General features: G+C 49.5%; 1 protein-coding gene across 1 annotated transcript; it reads left to right on the plus strand.

The window, feature by feature from the left end:
• The first annotated feature begins 1,376 nt into the window (after window positions 1-1,376).
• On the plus strand, window positions 1,377-21,433 carry HHATL (hedgehog acyltransferase like). Its single transcript, XM_039726555.1, has 12 exons — window positions 1,377-1,625; window positions 3,182-3,332; window positions 3,895-3,962; window positions 4,746-4,859; window positions 4,985-5,179; window positions 6,877-7,086; window positions 10,849-11,020; window positions 12,647-12,791; window positions 13,130-13,165; window positions 14,494-14,695; window positions 18,526-18,667; window positions 20,296-21,433. Exons 2-12 carry the CDS (start codon window positions 3,227-3,229, stop codon window positions 20,418-20,420), a joined length of 1,515 nt encoding a protein of 504 aa, XP_039582489.1. The 5' UTR covers window positions 1,377-1,625; window positions 3,182-3,226; the 3' UTR covers window positions 20,421-21,433.
• Window positions 21,434-21,657: the final 224 nt, after the last annotated feature.

Below are 21,657 nucleotides of genomic sequence, written 5' to 3' on the forward strand. Positions count from 1 at the left end.
CTAAAAAGGCAGACCCGGGGAGGAGCCATGCTAAACAATTCTGAGAACATATAAACTAGTTTGGGGGAAAGTTTTAATGTGCATAATTGTGAATATGTAAGAGGTTCTATGCAATAGAAGTGGTTTATAAAGGGTGTTCCCAAAATAGCAGGTGTGCTCTTGGCTGAATGCCAAGCACCCAGCCATAAATCTTTGCTTTATTGTCTTTTTCTCCTCTTGTCCTTTATTAAACTTTTAAATTTTTACAGGAGAGTGCACCTTGTTTTTCACAAAGCACCTTGCTAGGTGCTGGAGGTGCCACCACACTGCCCTGGCTGGGGAGAGCCTCTCTGTGTGCAGCAGGTGGAAAACAAAACCATGCTAAAAAAGCCTTTTTGTTCTCAGCCAGTGCAACAGCAGAGCTGGGCTGATCCCAGGGCTGCAGATCCTCCCTCCCAGAGCGCAGCACCTCACCCCAAAACAAACCAAAAGTTTATAAAATCCAAATGCATGCAATATAAAATTGTTAAAATATAACATTTTTATAAAATCTCTGCCTTGTTCCTCAGAGCTGACCCCTGAGGCAGCCCAGGGATGCTCAGGGAGCTGTGCCCAGATGTCACAGGGGCTTGGGGACAGCTGTGGCACAGGCTTGGCCCTGGGGCTGTGCTGGCTTCTCCTCTTGGCTGAGCTGTGTTTGCCCACCCTGAGATAACAGAGGCCACAACACAACCCTGCCCCTTCCTGTCCCCTGCTGGGAGACCCCAAAGGTGTTTTGAGAGATCCCAGGATTGTTAAAGAGCTCTGAGATCATGGAATCCAAGTGCTAACCCAGCACTAAACCATGTCCCCACAGTGCCACATCCACGGGGTTTTTGGAACACTTCAAGGATGGTGATTCCACCTCTTCCCTGCACAGCCTGTTCCAGTGCCTGACAACACTTCCAGTGAGGAGATTTTCAACAATATCCAACTTAAACCTCCTCTGGCACACCTTGGGGCCGTTCCCCCTTGTGCTGACACTTCTCACCTGGCAGCAGGAGATGCTGCAGCCCCCGAGCCTCACTCAGATTCAAACACTGCCCAAGCCGAGCAGGAACGACGCTTCCTTTTGGCTCCGTGCCTCAGTTTCCCCATCCCCACGCGGTGATATCCCCCTTTGGAACAAGGTGATGGGGACAACCCCTGCCTAGCAGGGCTGAAAGAGGGGACCCAAAGCATCCCCCTGGCAGGGAGCTGGGGCTCCCGTGCCCCGGGGCTGCCAGGGCCGGCTCCCCTGGCTCGGGGCGAGCTTTGGCAGCCAGCACGGGTCCTCTCTCAGCAGCTGCCGTGACAGACAGCTCCCGAGCCACCCCCCTCTGCAGCGCTGCTCTAAAATAAAAATACCTCCCGCCTGCTCCGCTCCACTCCCAGCCAAACTTCCTCCAGGGGCAAGGTGGGGGGGACGGCAGCACAAAAAAAAAAAAAACAAAAAAAAAACCAAAACACCCCTGCCCCACCTCTGAGAGATGCTGTAGGGCAAATCAGTCACCCCCAGACCCTCGGGAGTTGTCGCCTCTGCCTTGTCCCCGTCCTGTCCCCACCGCGCTGCCGGACGCTGGATCCCCGACCCTCGCCCGCCTCCCCCCGCGGCCCCGGGGCTCAAGGTCAGTAGCGGGGAGCGATGCGGGGCTGGGGGGGCACGCTGCCCGTGGTGACAGCGCCTCGGGGCTCTCTGTCACCTCTGCGTGTCCCCAGCGCCCGGCCGGGGGCAGGGAGGGAGCAGGGGGGTGAGGATGAGGAGGGTGATGAGGATGATGGTGTCCTGCTGCCACGGGGGGCTCTGCTGGGACCCTCCGAGCCTCCCTGGGCAGCCCGGGAGGGATCAGGAGTTAAAATGGTCCGAGGGGTCCCCGCCAGCCCCGAGCCCCCCGCAGGGTGGGTCACCGCCTGCCGCCGCTCCTTGGCGGGGTGGCCTCGCCCAGAGAAGGGGAAATAAAATAAAATAAATAAAAAGCTTTGGAAAGCGTGGAAAGGAGGGAAAAAAGCTTTTTACGGGCACCTCCGTGCGCGCCCTCCCGCCGCAGGGGCACCGCAGAGCGGGGGCAGCGCCCGCAGCGGGAATGACCGCGGGGCGACCCCCGAAATTCCCCCCGCAGGAACCCGGGATTGCACCGGGATGAACCCGAAATTCCCCCTGGGATGAACCCGAAATTCCCCCCGGAATAACCCAAAATTTCCCCCGGGAAATGCGCCGGGGGGAGATGGGGTCACCCCGCATCGCTGCCAAGGACCTCCCCCACCCCCCGCTTAAAAACCCCGGCGACCAAACAAAAAACAAACGCTTCAAACGAAAGCGATAATTTTAACATTATTTTAATTTTTACACATTTAATAACCTCAGAAGCAACGCGGCTGCCAGAGCAGAGGGTGACCGGGCGCTTTTTGCGGGGATGGTGGCGGGCGGGGGTGTCCCCTGTCCCTTGTCCCTGGTCCCTGTCCCTCTCATCCCTCCTGCTCCTGTTTTGGCAGCTGCCGGCCCCTCAGTCGGGGAGGCTGCGGAGCTGCAAGGCTCGGTTAATTAACCTCGGAGGAGTAATTAGCCCTGGGGTAATTGCGGGGCTGGGTGTCGCCATCCCCCCGGCGCTGCTGATGCTGCCGGGGGGGCTCGGCCGTGTCTGCAGGGTCCTAAAGGCTCCTGGCAGGGGAAATTTGGGATCACGGGGCTTTGGGAGCCCCCCAAGAGCCAGAGGTTGGGTAGGGTGAGAGGGGAGGTGGAGAAACCCATCCGTGCTCTGTCCTGGATCCCATCCACGGCTCCAAGCAGGAACTGGAGGTGGGGACACCAGAGACACGCGGGAGGAAGCCCACCCTGGAGCATCGGGAAATCCAAGCAGGATCCAACTGGAGGTGGGGACACCAGAGACACGCGGGAGGAAGCCCACCCTGGAGCATCGGGAACATCTGATAATCTCTGAACATCATGGGAAGAACTCCTCATCAGGGGCACCTGGCCCCAAATCCCAGCTCCAGGGTGGGGTTTGCAGGAACCTCTTTGCACCTGAGCTGTGCCCCAGGTGTGACCCTCTTCTCCTTCCCCTCAGCCTTCAGGGAAGCCCAAAACCAGACCTAAGGCGGGGGAGCAGCAGGATTTTAGGGTGTTTGAGGGCTGGGAGGGCAGGTGAGCTCTCATCCCCATTTCTCCTCCCTCTCCCTTCCGCAGGTGTGGATCCCTCCCTGGTGCCGGCCGGGGCTGCCACCTCCCACCATGGGGGTTAAGGCGATGCTGCCCAGCTACGAGCTGGGGTTTTATGCCCTGGTGGTGACCTGTGCCGTGCTCTACAGCGGCAGCGGCATCTTCGAGGCATCCCGAGGTAACGCTGCCACCGCATCCCCTGGGAGGGACCCTGGGTTTTACAGCTCTTGGTGCCACCAGCACATCCCCGGCTTTAAGTGTTGCAGAAAACACCTTGGAAATCCTTTCTAAAGGGTTTTTTTTGCCTGGTTGTGTCTTTGTCCCTGTTTGCACTGCTCAGGGTAAGAGGCTGTGGGATGTCACAGGGCTCCGGGTAGTGCCACACCAGGCAAGCAGCACCACCCTGCCCACACCGGGCTGATTCCCTTTTTTGTTTGTTTTTCGGGGGGTTTTGTTTGGCTTGGGTTGGTTTTTGTTGTTGTTGTTGGTTTGTTTTTCACAAACCCCAAAACTTTATGGAATTGGCCAGGGAATGTGTAATAAGAAGGCTTTGCTGAAAATTCCTGCAGAAACCTGCTGTCACCCACTCTTTTGGTTGTTTGCTGCAATCAGGCACTTTTGGGATGGGGTGTTTGAGCCCTGGTGGCTCATTATCTCAGTGATGAAGGTTCTGGGCCTGGCTTGAACCTGAATCCTGTTTCTCAGAGCTGTTTCTCTCCCTGTAACTGGTTCTTTTGCAGACAGCATGAACAGAAAAGCCTTTCGGGATGGCATAAAGCCAGGCTGGCACTACTTTGGCAGGAAGATGGTGAGTGAGGAAGGGCTTGGGCTTTTCTAGCCACAGACAGCCTGGTGAGTGCAGAAACAGAGCTGGTTTTTCTGCTCCTGATACACTTCTGTGAGGTCCACCTGACCTGTATTTTTCTCCCTAAAGCAGTGGGGAAAATACCAGCTCTGCTGACACCTTGTGCAGGCTGAGCTAGAACAGAGACCAGAATGAGCTAAAGAATAAAGCAGGGATTTATTCAAAGGATCTCCTCCATGGATCCACCTTGGGCAGCACCAGAGCCCAGCCAGGGCTGCACCCAAGATGAACCCAAATGGTCCCAAAATGCACGAGCGCTGCCGGGGTCTCTCCCTGGGCTCAGCTCTGCTCCATGTGCACATTGCAGTTCAGTGTCCAATCCCAGCTGCAGCCCCTGCAGTCCCATCCTGCTTGTTTTTCTCTCTCCAGCCCACGGGGTTTGTGCTCCTGGGCTGAGATTTGGATCATTTGTCCTTGGTGCCCAGCTGGAGCAGGAATTGTTTTGTGTCCCTGCTCTGTGCAGAGAGCTCACCATGCCCTGATGTGAAGCCCAGACCCACACACTAAAGCAGCACAGAACCTGAAAATATAAAAGCTAAACCTGAGGCATCACTGCAGGGCTGTGGATGCTCCACTTTGAGTGCAGCAGAGCAACATCTGCCCGTCCCTCCTGGGGTTTTAAGTCTGAGCTAAAGTGCTCAGGAGCCCTTGGGTGGAAAATGGGAAGAAAAAGCTCTAAAAGTTGTGGAGCTGGGGGCAGTGAAGTGCCTGGTGCTGCTCCTGCAGGACGTGGCTGATTTCGAGTGGGTGATGTGGTTCACCTCGTTCAGGAACATCATCGTCTTCGCCCTCTCAGGACACGTCCTCTTCGGCAAGATCTGCTCCATGACCGTGCCCCAGGTGAGCAGGGCTGTGCTGGCATGGATTTAAGAGCACCAGGGCAGGCCTGGGATCTGGGGAAGGGATTTTGGGGGGTGTTCTGGGCTCAGGGCTTTCACCACACTGACCACAGCCTCTCTCCCCAGCACCGGGCTGTGATGTACATGATCTACGGGGTGCTGGCTGTGCTGGCCAGCATGGGGCTGGTCTACCTGATGATCATCCTCTCCCACTGCCTGCTCCTCTACTCGGTGGCCCTGGCCAAGCAGAAGTGGCTCTGCTACGTGGCCGGGCTCTGCTGCCTCGCCTCCTTCAAGGTGGAGCCCTTTGGCTCGTGGCAGGTGGGTGCTGTCCTGGCCATGTGTCTGCCTCATTTCCAGCCCACTGGTGTCCTTCTCCTTGGGATCATCCCCAAAGAGGGCTCCTGGGGACAGCCCCAAGCCCTGGCCATTTCTCCTGGATGCATCAGAGCTCTCAGAGCATTTTAGAGTGAAGGGACTGTTGAGGTGTGAGCTTGGGCATAATCCCACAGTGCTTATGTCATGTTTTGGTGGCTTCATGCTGCTCCAGAACAAAGGACACCTGAGTCCTTCTTGCTGCCCTTGTGCCTCAGTTTCCCCAGCTACAACAGAGCTGAGATGGATCCAGTGATGTCCATCTCTTAGCCTAGGTAAGATTTTATCTCACTGGTGGGCAGAGAGAAGCCCAAGAAGGATTTTATCAAAATATTCAGTCCCTCAGCAGGACATTGCTGTTTTTCTCTGCCCCCAAAGATGTGCTCCCTCCCTCTCCATCAGCCCCATGCTGGCTCTGCTTTACTCTGTGGGGACACCTGTGACAGGGTGGCATTGCCACCCAAACCAAAGCCTGTGTGACCAACAGCTGCTTGGTGACATGGCCAAGAGGATCTGCCACTTCCTGACTGCTCTGAGCTGCAGGAGCCAGCTGGGAAATCCAGCCCCAGTTTTCTCTTTCCAGCTCATTAACTTCAGAGACAATTGGTGTCAGAGCGTAATTAGAGGTTTTCCTTGAACTGAAAACCAAACTGGCAGAGGTCAGGGTTAGAGGAGATGTCAGGAAAAAAATTCCTCACTGTGAGGGTGGAAAAGGGGCCCTGGCACAGGGTGTCCAGAGCAGCTGTGGCTGCCCCTGGATCCCTGGAAGTGCCCAAGGCCAGGTTGGACAGGGCTTGGAGCCCCCTGGGATAGTGGAAGGTGTCCCTGCCATGGCAGGGGTGGCTCTGGATGGGCTTTAATGTCCCCTTAACCCACACAATCCTCTGCTGTCCCTTATGGTTGTGTTTGAGGGTCTCAGGATGAGGGAAGAGATGGGAATTTTGACTCCATGTTTCAGAAGGATATATGATATATGATATATGATATATGACATTTCATTATATATGATATATTACATTTCATTATATATAATATATTACATTTCATTATATATTATATATTACATCATATTTCATTATATATTATATATTACATCATATTTTATATTATATATTATATTTTATGTTATATTATATTATCTATTATATTATATAATATATAATATAATATATTATATTATACTATATATTACATCATATTATATTTTATATTATATATTTTATGTTATATTATATTATATTATCTATTATATAATATATAATATATTATATTATACTATATTTTATATTATATTATTATACTAAAACTATACTAGAAAGAATAGAGAGAAAGGATCTATCAGAAATCTAGAAAGGAAAAGAATGGTAACAAAATCTTTGCTCACAGCCTTGACACAGGTGGCTGCCATTTGTCATCAACTAAAAACAATTTCACATGCTGGGTAAGCAATTCTCCAAATCACGTTCCAAAGCAGCAAAACATGGAGAAGCTCAAACTTCCCAGCTTCTCAGGAGAAAAGACCCTGGCAAAAGGATTTTTCATGAAATATGTGTGTAACAGCCCCGGGAGTGGTGTCCCCACAAGGCAAGGCAGCACAGAAGGGACACCGTGTTCCTGGTGGTGACTCTCTGTTTCTTGCCCAGAGCGGGTTTGTGACGGGAGCCTTTGACCTCCAAGATGTCCTTTTCTACGGGGGCTGCACCTTCACCATCATGCGCTGCATGAGCTTCGCCCTCGAGAGCTCCCAGAAGGCAGAGGGCATCTACTCCATCTTCGACCTCCTCAAGTACAACTTCTACCTCCCGTTCTTCTTCTTCGGGCCCGTCATGACCTTTGACCAGTTCCACGCCCAGGTGAGTGATCCTAAGGCCAGCCTGGAGCAGGATTTCTTCACAAAATTTATTTGTTTGGGGTCAATGTCTACAAGAACCCCAACTTTTTCCACAGAGAAGATGCAAATGGTTGTAGAACTTGTTGTGGTCACCTCTAGTCTGTCGCTGTGCATTTTTGTGGGGGAGGGCATCAACTGATGGATTTTTAAGCTTCTTTTTTGGTATTTTTTGCCATTTTCACTGGCTGATTCACAATGGAAGATCTTGCTGTGCTGTCCTTGCTCCCTGGGCATCTGCACTGCTCCGTGCCTCAGTTTCCTTGTGCTGTCACCCCAGCACCTTCATGGTGAGGGCCACCCATGGGAGTTCTGCATGCTGTGACAGCAAGGACATTTGTCTCCCATTTCTATCCAGCTGCTTCACCCAGGCAGCAGGAATTTCCAGGTATGGCTTGTGTGTCTTTAGAGCAAGTTATTTCTCAGGAAATAAATGAGATTGTGTGGAAGGCTGAGCTCCAGCAATCAGGGGCTCCATGAAATTCCCTGATGCCCCAAGTCTTTGCCTGGTCCACACAACCAAGGGAGCTTTTGGATGAGCAGACTCCAAGCAGAGCTGGAAAACACCAGCAGAAGCCTGGGCTGGGACCTCTGGAGCTGTTCCACACTCCAGGATCAAGGAAACCAGCAGTGTTGTGTCCCCCCTCACTCTTCCCACCTCAGCCTCCCTCTGCACCCAGGATCAGCCCTGGCCACCAAAGCAAACTGGTGGTGCTGGCAAAGGGAGGTGTTTGGTCAGCAGTGGTGCTGTGGAGGATTCCCACCACCAGCTCTGGTTCCTTTTGCAGAAGAACAGCTACACTGCGTTTTTGGACCCAAAATAATGCCTGGATACAAGAATGTTTTGGGGAAATATTTGTGAATTCAGAAGAAAAGCCAGCCCAGGGCAGGGGAGAGCAGCCAGAGGCTCGTGGTGAGGAGAAGACTGAAGACTCACCAGCCCAGCACCTTCTCTCACACGTGGAGCTGGTTTTGGCTGCCTAAGAAAGGGTTTGGACTGGGGTGTTTCCTCCAGGATGAGCCATGATCCCAGTCCTGCTCCTTGCCTTCTCTTCACTTGTGGAATTAACAACTTAATGGTGCTTCTTAAAAGGAACAAGAGCCCTTGGTCTTACTGGACATATTAAAAATGATTTTTGGAGCATTGGACCCTAAAGATCATAAGGTCAGCTCTGGTGTCCCTCTCAGGGATGCAGGCAGGTCCCTACAGATGGGGACATGGAACTCCTCATGCCTCCAACACCTGAACTCCCACTGCTCCTGCAGAGCTGCATCCAGGGGGAGTTTTATTTCCTGCTCCTTTACACAACCCAAAACCAAGCTGTCTGAAGCCACTTAATGAGCAATTCCCCTCTCTGCTGCTTCTAACCCCAAAGGCACAAGGATTAAGTCCCCAAACCCTTTCCCCTGCCCCGGCCAGGGGTCCTGGCTTGGCCTGGCCACCACTGCCATCTCCTGGCTACATCCCCCCGGCACTGCTGGAGCTGTGGCTGGCTGCAGAGGTGAATTCTTAATTGCCCAAGAGCAATTAGGGCACGAGGCAGATGGAGCCCTTCCCCAGGGTGGGATGTATGGCCCCATTAGAGATGGATCTGTCCCTTTGGATCCTACTGGTTCTACATCCTGGTGGAGCTCTGGCACCCCTGTGTGAGATGGGAACTCCTCTGTCCCAGGGCTTGGCCAGCCAAATTTGGGTGGAGAAGCATCTTTCTTACTGAGATCAAGGGAGAAAATCCCCTTCTCTAGGGTTGGGAATGACACAGCCCTGATCCCAAGGTGGTGGTGGCCAAGTGCTGGCACCACACACAAATGTGAGGGTGAGAGGAAACAACCTTGAGTTTCACCAGGGGAGGTTTAGACAGGATAATGGGGATAATTTCTTCAAGGAAATGGTTGTTAAGCATTGGAACAGGCTCTCCAGGGCAGTGGTAGAGTCACCATCCCTGGTGGTGTTTCAAAGGTTAGTAGATGTGGCACTGAGGGACAGGGTTTAGTGCTGGGTTAATGGTTGGACTCAATGATCTTAATGGATTTTTCCAGCCTAAGCCATTCTGTGATTCCATGGAAGGAGGGTTCTGTGCCCACCCACGTGTCTCCACGCCAGACCCTGTCCTCCCTCAGCTCAGGGTCCAGCGACCTCTTTGTATCCTCAAAGCACCTGGTACTTAACAGGCACAGAAAAAAAATCTGGCAAAGGCTTTAATTCTCAGGAATCATCTGGATTTGACAACAGGGCTGGTGCAGCAGCCTGTGGATTATGCAGGGAGAGCTCCCACCTCTCACAGGGAATAAAGGGGAAGTAATAAACATAAGAGGATTTTGAGCACAGCAGCGATTTTACGGCGGCGCGGGGAAGCAAGGACAGCGCTCTGCCCCGTGTAATCCTGAGAGCACGCTCTGGTGATGTTTATGTGACAACCAGCAGAGATGTGACAGCTCCTGGAGGCAAACCCCAGACCCTGTTTGTGCAAGACACAGCAGAGATGAGATCCCCATCAATCAGGTCCCACCAATTCGGGACAGCCCCTTGAGCAAGTCTCCCTCTCGTTTACAGCAGGATCTGCAGCAGAAGCCTCAGACATCATCAGTTCTCCTCTTCCTCCTCCCAGATGACCCTGGACAAAAATACACCAGGCACTGGCAGAGCTGTAAGGTCGGGATTCCAGCCCTGGAATCCATCCTGGAGATGTGATGGGTGACAGCATTTGCTCCCTCTTAGTGTCTTTTGGAAAGGGCTGTCCTTATGAAACATTTCCTGAGCACATTGCTGCAGAAAGAACATGAAACCCTGAGAGCTCCCTGGTCAGAGTGGATTTCTCCCCACCTGGAGTCCCTGAGGACAGCCAGGCCTTTGACCACATGCCTCCTTGTGGGGGTTCCAGTTGTTGGTTTCTCTGGGTCTGGAATGAAGTTGCTTGAGATGGTAGTTTCATGTTTGAACTCAGCTGTTTATTATTTCTTATCAGTAAAACAGTCTCACTACTGTGAGCTCAGCTTTTCATTAGAAGGCACAAAATCTCTTGTTCCAAGGTCTTTTAAATATCCAGTTAAGAACTGACACTGATTATTTTCCCTTTTAACCCAATAACTGATCCCAAAGAGCCCCAGTGTGGACTTTTCTGCCCAGTTACAAAATGCCACCCAAACCCAAGAAGAAGAAGGAAGAAGCAGCATGGAGAAGAAACCCAGGACAGCACCCTGTGCCCTCCATCCTGCTTCCATCCACAACATACTAAAAATCCCAAAACCTAAATTTCTCCCCAAGTGACACACCCACACTGCTCTCTATAATCTATTTCACACTTTTGTGGATTCTGGTCTCTTTTGAAGTCTAGGACACTTTCTCCATGAATGAGGGTCAGAGTCAGTGCTCCCCTGGGGGTCAGGGCACCCCAGAGCAGACACAGAAATATTCCCAGTGCCCTGGGTTTCCACACCTCCTTTGCTGGGAAACCCCTGGGAACAGCAGGATGAAGAGTAGGGACATTCTTGCTGTCCTCAGCCCTGCTGTGGGTGGGACATGTCCTGTTCCTTGTGCATGTGTTCACCTGAGAGCCCTTGGGTCTTCCTTAATCAGTGGAAATTTGGGCCACACAGTCCATGGCGTGACCTGTAAAGGAGAATGATGAATCAATCCCTGTTTGCACCTTGGCCATCCTTCTGGATGAAGGAACAGTGCCCACCCTGTCCCTGGGCTCAGCCCAGCCCTGCCTGTCCCTCCCTGCAGGTCAGCACCCGAGAGCTGAGGCGCAAGGACGACGAGATGAAGAGCATCCGTGTCAATGCCCTGCTCCACGTGGGGGCCATCGTGGCCGTGGACATCTTCTTCCACTTCTTCTACATCCTCACCCTTCCTTCTGACCTGAAGTTCGTGAACTGCCTCTCGGACTGGTCCCTGGGTGAGTGGCCATGCTCGGGCACATTTACCCCTGCTCTCAGCTCCCAGGCAGTGGTGAGTGATCCAGATCTCCACCCACCCCCCTTGAGAGGCTTTGGGAATGCTTGTGTTGGACAGGTTTGAGTAAAAACCCCTCATCCTTGCTCTGCACAGAGCTGGGTTGGGCAGCACTGGAAGGCACGTGGTGCTGGTCTGGCCTTTTCACAGGGTAAATTGTTTATTTTGGGGTTTAGGGAGCTGAGCACCAAGATATTTTTGTTATCTTTGGACTGGGAGGGAGCTTAGCACCTCTAAAAAATCAGCAGGACACAGCAAACCACACCCAGCAACACAAAACCTGATTGCATGTAAGGAAAGTTGTCCATAGAGTGGTCAAACACTGGGAGAGGTGCCCAGAGATGATGGAGAAGGAAGACTTGCTCACCATATGATGATCGACAAGTCTCGTCTTTATTCCCGAATCACCGACTATTATACACCTTTTAATTAGCTCATGCATAGTGCAAAATCCCAGCTCACCATTGGCTAACTAGCTATCAGCTATCTACGTGCTGTTTTGTTATAACTACTCACTACTTTCCCAGGCTGTCCCACTCCTCCACCTGTGTCTGTGCATTTCTTCATCCGTGGGCCAAGGACACAGTTTAATTGGAATGGCAACTCCCCTCATTCTCTATCTCGGTCAAATTAATCTCACTGTGACCTTTAGCTCGGAGCTAGCTTGTTACAAAGCTCCCAACACAGAGAGGTTATGGATTGTCCCAAAAGGGTCTATTCAACGCTGACATGGACAATGTCCAGGGCAATGTAATCTCTACCTAAAGGGTGTTCTCCAAGCATGGCTGGGCTGGAGACCTCCAGAAGGCAAATTCCCAGGGTAAGAGATGGGAGCAGCACTGGCCTTCAGCTGGCAGCTGCATGGAGGGTTCCAGGTGACCAAATCCATGTCTGATGACAGCATTTCAGACACCACCACACAGCAGAGGCCAAGCAGGGGCTGCAGGAGCCTCCTGTCTCTCCAGAGTGGCAGCTCAAGGCCAGGATAAAATCCTGATGGAGCTGCAGTGGCACTAACAAGGATTTAGGGTGTCCCAAGAGCCCTGGATTGACAGATCCTGTGTTACTCCAGAGGGAGCTGAGCTCTTCTGACTGTACTGACCATGGTGGGAGCATCCCTTAATCTGGGAGCTGGATCCCACCAACACAGGGGCATTTTAGCAGCTCTTTGCAGAGACATTTGAAATTTTTAGTAGTTGTCCCTGCAGGGTTTGCTTCCCAGTGTCAGACACCTCTTTAAGCCAGAGGTTCTGTAGCATGGACTTCCATGGCCAGAAGGAGCTGGGGTAGGGGGAATTTTGATGGAGGTGCCAATAAAAGCTCAGAGGGCAGACCTGAGACCTGCTTAACAAGCCTCAGAGAGAAGGCACAATGATGGAATAAATTACTGCATAAACTGAATTTCTTGGACTACTAAGACCAATTAGCAATTTCCTCCCTTATACCCCAAGAATAAATTGTCCTTTGGTTCAAGCCTCTTAAAAACCTTAGTTTTAAATTATTTGCCATGCAGAAATCCTGATGCATTCCGTGTTCCTTTTTCCCCATTTGACTCCCATTTTTGCTCCAGCTGGCCTGGCCTACTCCAATTTGGTGTACGACTGGGTGAAGGCTGCTGTCATGTTTGGGGTCATCAACACCATCGCCAGACTGGACCACCTGGACCCACCCCAGCCCCCAAAATGCATCACCATGCTCTACATCTTTGCTGAAACGTGAGTACCCTGAATGAAGAGTGTTTGAGCTGGACAGGACCTGCGTGGAGGGGAGGACACCTGGGCTGTCCTGGGCAGCTGCTCTGTGAGTTGGAGACCACCTGAAACCACAGCCTAGACCTGGGCAGAACCCAGGGAAATATTCTTAGGTGGGGAGAAATAGATAAGGAGAAAATTAAACCACGTCTCCGGTGGCATCTGTGCAAGGAAGGAGCCTGGAGGATTTCTGTGAGCAAGGTCCAAGATGTGCCTTGCCAGGGAATTGGCTGTTTTCTCTGTTTCCACAGGTTTTTATTGTCATTGTGTGTTTTAACATGTTCTTATAATTTTATTTTTAGGCATTTTGACAGAGGGATTAATGACTGGCTGTGCAAGTAAGTGTCCAGTTGACCACCTCTGGTCTGGTTCAGGGTCTTCCCTTCCATCCCAGAGCAATGAAGCATCTCATGCTGTTCATCCCAAAGCTGGGGTGTCCTCTCTTCTGGATAAATCCCGCTATTTGCTCTGTTTAGCCCCAAACCCATTGAATTAATTGCACAAAGAACAGCCCCCTCCTCCAAAGCTGGGAATGAACGAGTGCTATCCCAAAATCCCTTTAGATCCGGTGGGTTTAGCGTTCCCCCAGAGGAGGAAGAGCCAGCTTTACATTTCTCCAGGAGGAAAGGGAAACTGAGCACTGTAGCTCCATCTGCATCTTCCTCAGCCCTTCACCTCCCTCCATCCATGAGTTCACACCAGCAAACCTCTACTGAGGGGGGTGGTGGCTGCTTTGTGATAAAATCCTGAGCACCAGCAAGTCTGAGAGACCCCAAGTTTTACCTGCCAGAGCAGGGAAGGTGGATATTTTTTCCTTGAGTATTTATAGGTTTGTAGGAACACAAGTCCCAAGCAGTTGGGGCACAGCAAAAATCAGTTTATTGCCAGCACATCCTTCCTGTTTTTACTGGGATGCTCTGGGCTGACCTGTCTGTGAGGAGTTTGGGAAAAGAAAGTCCAGAGGGGTCTCCTGGACTACAGGGAGTGTGGTGTTTGTGAGGGTCCTAGGACGAGGGAAGAGATGAATCTGACTCTATATTCTTGGAAGGCTGATCTATTATATTATGATATGATATGTTATTATATTTGAAGAAATTATATACTAGAACTATACTAAAGTACAGAGAAAGGATACATTAGAAGGTTTAACAAGAATGAATAATAAAAAGTCGTGACTCCTCAGAGAGTCCGACACAGCTGGCTGTGATTGTTTACCCAGCGTGTGAATTGTTTTTTCTTAATGACCAATCTCTATATTGTATTCTAAAGCAGCAAAACACACTCTGAAGCTTCTCAGGAAAAAAATCCTGGGCAAATGTCACTATAAGACACAAAATAACACAACGTGGACATGCTGATGCTCTCAAGGTAAAAAAGGGAGATTATTTTCTGACTCCAACATTTATAGATTTCCAAAAGTGGCAGTGGATTGGAGGGTGCCAGTGCCACCCCACCAAGGACACTGGACAAATTAACAGTCCATGAAATTTCTCCTCCTCCATAAAGGAATGCAAAACAATAAGTTATTTACAGAAAGTGTGTGAGAAAGTGCATTACAAGAATGTAAACTTAGAAGAACTTAAAAAAATCAGGGCGACAGGCAAAGAGGATTTTTCAGAAAATATCAGTGACACAGGGAGCACCAACCACCTTCCCTGGCTTTCAGGTACGTGTACGACCACATTGGAGAGAACCACGACAACATCCTGAAGGAGCTGGTGGCCAGCACCACCACCTTTGCCATCACCACGCTCTGGCTGGGGCCCTGCGAGGTCGTTTACATCTGGTCCCTCGTCAACTGCTTCGGCCTCAACTTCGAGCTCTGGGTGCAGAAGTTCTTCCAGCTGGGGCCCTTTGCCAAGCTGGAGGTGAGAGCTGGGCTGCAGAGGGGATGGGGACAGCTCCAGGGGGCTGGGGACAAGCTCTGGTGCTGGGGGATGTCTGTGCCTGGAGGGAGCTCACACTGGGTTGTAGGGGTCAGGTTTTTGGCTGAGGAAGAGGAGCAGAATCCCTGAGGATGCCATGGGACTCCTGGCTGGAGACCTGGAGGTCTTTCCTGTGGCCTTCAAAATCATGGAATCATTAAGGCTGGAAAAGCCCAGCTCTCTTTTGCCCTTTTGCCTCCTCTCTGGGATCGCTCTGGGATCACTCTGGGACCCCAAGGCAGGGGGTGGAATGAATGATCCTCAAGATCCCTTCCAACCCAAACTCTTCCATGTGTCTGTGATTCTACAATTACCATGAAACTGTGTCTAACATCTTGCTCCTGCCCATGGGACCCATCCCAGGGTCCCAGCATATCCACCACCATGTCCACCACTAAACCACATCCTTAAGTGCTGCATCCACATATTTTTTAAACTTTTCCAGGGATGGTGGCATCCCTGGACAATCCTTGGGATCAGCTACTGAGCTGTGCAAGGGAACAGAAGGGAATGGGGAACAGCTCCAGGGGGCTGGGGACAAGCTCTGGTGCTGGGGGATATCTGTGCCTGGAGGGAGCTCACACTGGGTTGTAGGGGTCAGGTTTTTGGCTGAGGAAGAGGAGCAGAATCCCTGAGGATGCCATGGGGCTCTACAGCCTGGCCTCCTGCCTGGAGACCTGGGGGATCTTTCCTGTGGCCTTCAAAATCATGGAATCATTAAGGCTGGAAAAGACCAGCTCTCTTTTGCCCTTTTGCCTCCTCTCTGGGATCACTCTGGGACCCCAAGGCAGGGGGTGGGATGGATGATCCTTAAGATCCCTTCCAACCCAAACCCTCCCATGTGTCTGTGATTCTACAATTACCATGAAACTGTGTCCAATGTCTTGATCCTGCCCATGGGACCCATCCCAGGGTCCCAGCATATCCACCACCATGTCCACCACTAAACCACATCCTTAAGTGCTGCATCCACATATTTTTTAAACTTTTCCAGGGATGGTGGCATCCCTGGACAATCCTTGGGATCAGCTGCTGAGCTGTGCAAGGGAAGCACAGTCCTGGTGCTCGGTGTCCCTTCATTCCATGCACTTTGTCACCCACCCAGAGCAAACAAACTCCCAGCCCTGTGCTGCTTCAGGGGAATTCAGATTGGGGTGGAAATTCCAGAGGGAAAACAGAGGTGCAAGAGAAGCAGGAATGCATCTCCAATGAGGCATCAAAGTGCCACTGATGGACAGAAAATATGAGATATCAGTCAATATGTGTCCTTGGGAATGTGTCTATGCATATGGGGAATATTCCATGGGGAATATTCAGATCCTATGGGGAAATGTTCTTATATTTCCTTATGGGATTAATTTGTTCTTCTTGTTCCACAGAGCATCTTGGCATTCTCATTGGTTTTGATCTGATTTCTTTTAAAAGCAACTGTTTGGATGCTAGAACAAATTATTTTTAAATAATAATAATTTAATCATAATTTTAATAATAATTTTAATAATTTGTGCCCTGTCTTTGTCTGGGACCAAAGTGTCTCAGGGACATACTGGAAAAAACTCCCATCCTGAAAACAATTATCTTCCTGCTGGAATCTGAAATGCAAGAAACTCTCAGAACTTTAAATCTGTAAACCAAAGCTTAGAATTAAACACAAGGTTTAATCTAAAACGTTTAAAAAAACCTTCCAAACTTAAATATTAAAACCAAAAATATAAATTTATAATTTAAAACAAAAACTAAATTTAAAAAATTTAATGGCTTTAAATTTAAAATATAAACATGTAAAATAGCTACAAAAATAAACAAAAATTAAAATACAATACTATAAATTTATGTATCATATATAAAATTATAGAACATTTATAATTTATATATAATTTTATATAATATAATGCATACATATATATTATATAATCGATATAATTTATAACTTATATATCAATATATATAAATTTAAAAACTTATACTATAACACAAATCCATACAACAAAATATTTAAAAATTAAATGAAAACATAAATATCCTTATTAACAATATTTTATTAATCAATACCTCCTTAAATCTTATAACTAAAAATCTTATAACCTTTTAAACCATATTATAAGAATATAAGCCAAATTCACCCTTCCAACCTATAAAAAATTAAATATTGAGATAAAATATAAAAACCACATAAATATAAAAAATAAAAAAATTTTTTAATAAACCACATTGTCAAAATAAATAAAACTAAAAATAACTATAACTATGACTATAACTATAATTATAACTACGAATATAAATGTATAAAATATGAATATATTAATGAATTAATTAAAAATATATTTTAAGAAACCACATTGTCAAAATAAATAAAAATAAAAATAAAAATAACTGTAACTATAACTATGACTATAACTATAATTATAACTACGAATATAAATGTATAAAATTAGGTTTAATCTAAAACGTTTAAAAAAACCTTCCAAACTTAAATATTAAAACCAAAAATATAAATTTATAATTTAAAACAAAAACTAAATTTAAATAACTACGAATATAAATGTATAAAATATGAATATATTAATGAATTAATATAAATTAATATAAATATATAAATAAATATAAACCAATATATAAATATATACAAAATATATATAAACTAATCATCAAAATAAAATAAAAATAAATGTATAATATAAATATAAAATATATAAACCACATGTAAAAAAATAAACCGCATCATCAAAAACAATTCAAAAATCCCATCTCAAATTCCTTCCAAAATTCCCCACAAATATATTATCACAAGTTCCTTATTTCTTTTTCCCAATTTAAACCCTGGGGGTCCTCAATTAGTTGAAGATGTATTTTGAATAAAAACCGTGGAGAGCAATCCTGCCGTTTGCTCTCCTGGCTGAACTCCTGATCAGATTAAGGCTCTCCAGCAGTGAAATCTCCTTCCCCGGGCACCACAACTCCCAGCCCTGGGGCTCACCGTGCTCTTTAGGCTGCTGTACCTCCTTCCTGCTCACTCACAGCAGCTGATCCTGGAGATTGTGCCACTGACAGCTCCACTCTGCTGCTGTCATTGGGTTTTGAGCTCTTTTTTTTTTTTTTAATTCCTAAGAAACTATTTTTGCCAGGAGCCAGGAGTGATTTGCATGTAGGGCTAATAATAATCCTGGGATATAACAGATTCTTCTGCCTTGAGAAGTGGCAGGAGGTGGAGGAAACAGGGCCCAACCATTTCATTTTAAAGAGGCTCTGAGAGAGCTGGAGAAGGACTTGTGACAAGGATGTGGAGGGACAGGACAAGGAGTAATGGATTTAAACTGACAGAGGGCAGGGTGAGATGGGATATTGGGAAGGAATTCTTCCCTGTGAGGGTGTGAAGCCCTGGCATAGGTGCCCAGAGAAGCTGTGGCTGCTCCTGGATCCCTGGAAGTGTCCAAGGCCAGGCTGGATGGAGCTTGGATCACCCTGGGATGGGGGAAGTTGTCCCTGCCCAAGGCAGGGGGTGGAATGGATGATCCTTAAGATCCCTTCCAACCCAAACCCTTCCACGTGTCTGTGATTCTACAATAACTGTGTCTAACATCTTGCCCCTGCCCATGGGACCCAGCCCAGAGTCCCTAAGGCAGCAGAGCAGTTTTGTCCTTTTATTTCTCCATTCCAGGGGCACTAAAAGCTGCTCTGATTTTCGCCTCCTCTCTGGGATCCCAGCTGGGGTTGCCCCAGTCACCTCTTTTTCCTTACAGACCCTTTCCCCTCTGCTCCTCTCTCCTCCACAGGCCAAGCTGTCAGGGGCCATGTCTCGGCGGATCAGGGCAGCTTTTGGGGCAGTGAACTTCTGGGCCATTGTCCTCTACAACATCCTGGCCCTCAACAGCCTGGAGTTTGCACTGCTGGTGACCAAGAGACTCCTCGTGACGGGTAAGGTGCTGCCAGCCTTCCCCACTGAGACAGCCCTGTCTGAACTGCTGTGGGAGCTGAGGACAGGGATCTTGAATCCTTTTGGGTCCCAAGTGCCACTGGCTTGTGATGTGGCTGCTCCAAATGTCCTTAATTCTCATGCAAAAAGTGCAGGCAGGGGTTTCTTAGCCCACCCCCTGCTCCTCAGTGAGTGTTCTGGGGTACCAGCTGCCTGCCAGGTGTGCTTGTACAGCTCCTGGCCCAGCCTGAGCCTGGCTTAGCCTCCCTGGAGCACTGCAGAGGTCACGTTCACCTCACCAAGGTGAGTCCCTGCCTGTGCAGTGGTCCCCTTGCTGGAGGAAGGGATTGATTCCTCATTTCCTCTGCTCCAGCAGACATCCTGCATCATCCAAAGGTGACAGGCACAAATACTCATCCTGCAGCCTGTAGATTTCTAATCAGTGGATTGTGGCACTGTTTTGAAGTTTTCTTGAGCTGCCCAGGGTATAAATAGCCATCCTGCAGCCCTCTCCGGGATGGGGATGGATAATGTCACACTCGGTGTGCCAGGAGTGCCTGCCTGCTGAGCTGGCTGCCTTTTGCTGGTTCCATTATTCATTGCACAGCTCCTGTTTTAGCAGGAACAAACCCTGCTTCCACCCCTCTGCTGTGGATACCAGATTTGTGATTGCCAACACCCTCAGACCCTTCTGAAGAGGAGGGAGAGCTCCGGGCCCTGTCACTGACGTAGGTGACAAAAATATGTCTTTTCCTGGGTGGACACTGTGTCCCCACTAAGTGCAGGACAAGGCTGGGGTTGATCCTCAGCATCAGTGGGGCCCAAAGCTTCCAGAAGGTCACAGTGTTGAGCAACAATGGACATGGGCAGGTTCAGTGGGCAGAAAGTCAATCATGATTTCTGAACTTGGGGAGCAGAAGGATTTCTGGGGATAAGAGGAGCTCAGAACCCCTCCAGCGTGTCCCCACTTAGCTGCAGTCCACTGTGCCTAGGTGGGCTCAGGCACAGCTCCACCTAAAATCCAATCCTGAGGATTTCCCTCTTCTCTCAGTGAAGCTGCAGGGCTGGATGGATGACGAAAAATGTCACTGGCCACCGTGAGCTTGTGGGACCTCCCAAGCCCACCTGAGAGGCAGCTGTGCAGGTGGAGAATTGGCACAGCTGGATGACCACGTCTCTGTAGGAGTGTGCTCCCTAATGATAAGAGTGGCAAAGCTAGTCTTTGTCCCCCAAAAAAGGAAAGAAGCCCAGAAGTTTCTCTCAATGATTAGGCGAAAAGCCACCTCATAGGACCTCAGGGATTTCACCAAAAACTCGAGGTCATCTAATTGGATAGAAGCCAAAAAGTCCCGCCTGGCCCATCAGGTAGAAAAGAACAAAAGAACCAAAGTGCTTTTGTGAGGTGTTTATACCAGGGGCAGACCTCTGCACCTGGCTCGAGTTTTTCTGTTTGTTATTTTGCCTTTTATTAAACCTTTTTTGTTTCTAACACTGCAGCAGAAGTCATCCTGCTTATTTTATTCCCCCAAAGTATAGCTAAGCTATCCTTGGGTGTTTTATGTTTCTTTTTGAGGGCTTATGAGGCCTGGCCCAAGAAAAAGAAACTCAATCCGTCTTCTCCCTGCTGCAGGTTTCCCTGAGAGCACCTTGTCCATCTGGTTCATCACGTACTGCGGCGTGCAGCTGATCAAGGAGCGCGAGCGCGTCCTGGCCCTCCAGGAGGAGCAGCAGGCTGACAAGGCAAAGGTGGAGTAGGGCAGGAGGCACCACAGGCTTCTCCTGAAGCCTCCTCTCCCTTCCAGCCGCTGCTGCCAGGCCAGGGCTCTCTGAGGCCTCCCGACAACCGGACTGCTGTAGCTCATCCACGTAGAAGTCACCTGCAGGGCACAGGTCACCCCCTTTGCTGCAGGGAAGATTTTCCATCAGGCACAGCGGGTGTTTCACAGTCTCCCCAGACGTGGCAGGATGCTCCCAGGACGTTTCTTCCATGCCAGAGCCTTCCCCATTATTTTCCTGCCCCTCTGACAGCGTGCAGGCCCAGAGGCTTCACCCCAACGCTTGGTGCACCAGCACTGGGCTCCACCTCAGCCCATGTCTCAGAGGAGACTCTCCAGACCCCGTGGCTGGAGGTTTTAGGGCCCTGCACTGCTGGATCTGAGACTGCTGTGGCCACCATGACCACCCTGCTGTGACCTGGGACTCAAGCCAAACCCCACCTCACTTTTTTTACATGGACAAAGGTCTAAGCTCACATTCCTGCCCGTGGCTGAGGGGCAGAACGTGCTGCAGCCACCCCTCGCTCACCTCCAGCCACCCATCCCTTTCCTCAGCTGCCTGTGGTGTGCACAGCCCGGCTGCAGGGCTGAGCCAGCACACAGCTGAACACAACCAAAGGAGAAAAACCCCAGGGGAAGGTCAGGGACTGGGCTGGGTGCTGGAGGGAAAGCCCACGGGAGGCTCCTTGGAGGATCAGACATTGGGAGTGTGTGAAACACAGTGCCTTGGGGGGAAAAGGTGGGTTTGTGACACAAAAATAGCTCTGGCTCTCTTGCACTTTAGAGTAACTCTCAGTGGCCTTATGTGTGAGTTATGTCTGTTTGGGGGCAGGATCCACACCCCTCTGCAAAGGGGGTTGAGACCTCGGTGCATCCCTGTGGGGGAAGCAGGATGGGTTCCTAGCCAGCTTTCAGCTCTGCCAAAGTAATCTGTGAAGTCCCTGGTAAATGTCTCTTATATATGTAGCCAATAAATGTTGGATAACTCTGGCACCTGCTGCTCATCCCTGTCAGTGCTGCTGGTGACAGCCCTGGAAACACCCAGGCACCAGAGCTGAGAGGACAAGGACCTGTTTGCAGGTCCTCACCTGCCCCCCAAGAATGACACAAGACATTTGTAATTTCAGCAGAAACTCATTTATCATCACCAAACTGGAGTTTGGGCTGCAGCTGGATTCATATTCACCTTTAATTTGACTTTGATTTAATATGTATCT

The sequence above is a fragment of the Passer montanus genome, unplaced genomic scaffold (assembly GCF_014805655.1).
Source record: "Passer montanus isolate IOZ18808 unplaced genomic scaffold, ASM1480565v1 scaffold59, whole genome shotgun sequence".
Taxonomy (NCBI): domain Eukaryota; kingdom Metazoa; phylum Chordata; class Aves; order Passeriformes; family Passeridae; genus Passer; species Passer montanus.

What these genes read in the sequence shown, in the direction of transcription:
- HHATL (XM_039726555.1), top strand. Translation starts at nt 3,227, where the DNA reads ATGGGGGTTAAGGCGATGCTGCCCAGCTACGAGCTGGGGTTTTATGCC. An exon ending in CATCTTCGAGGCATCCCGAG is followed by an intron (nt 3,333 to 3,894) that starts GTAACGCTGCCA and finishes GTTCTTTTGCAG; the next exon opens with ACAGCATGAACAGAAAAGCC. An exon ending in ATTAATGACTGGCTGTGCAA is followed by an intron (nt 13,166 to 14,493) that starts GTAAGTGTCCAG and finishes CCTGGCTTTCAG; the next exon opens with GTACGTGTACGACCACATTG.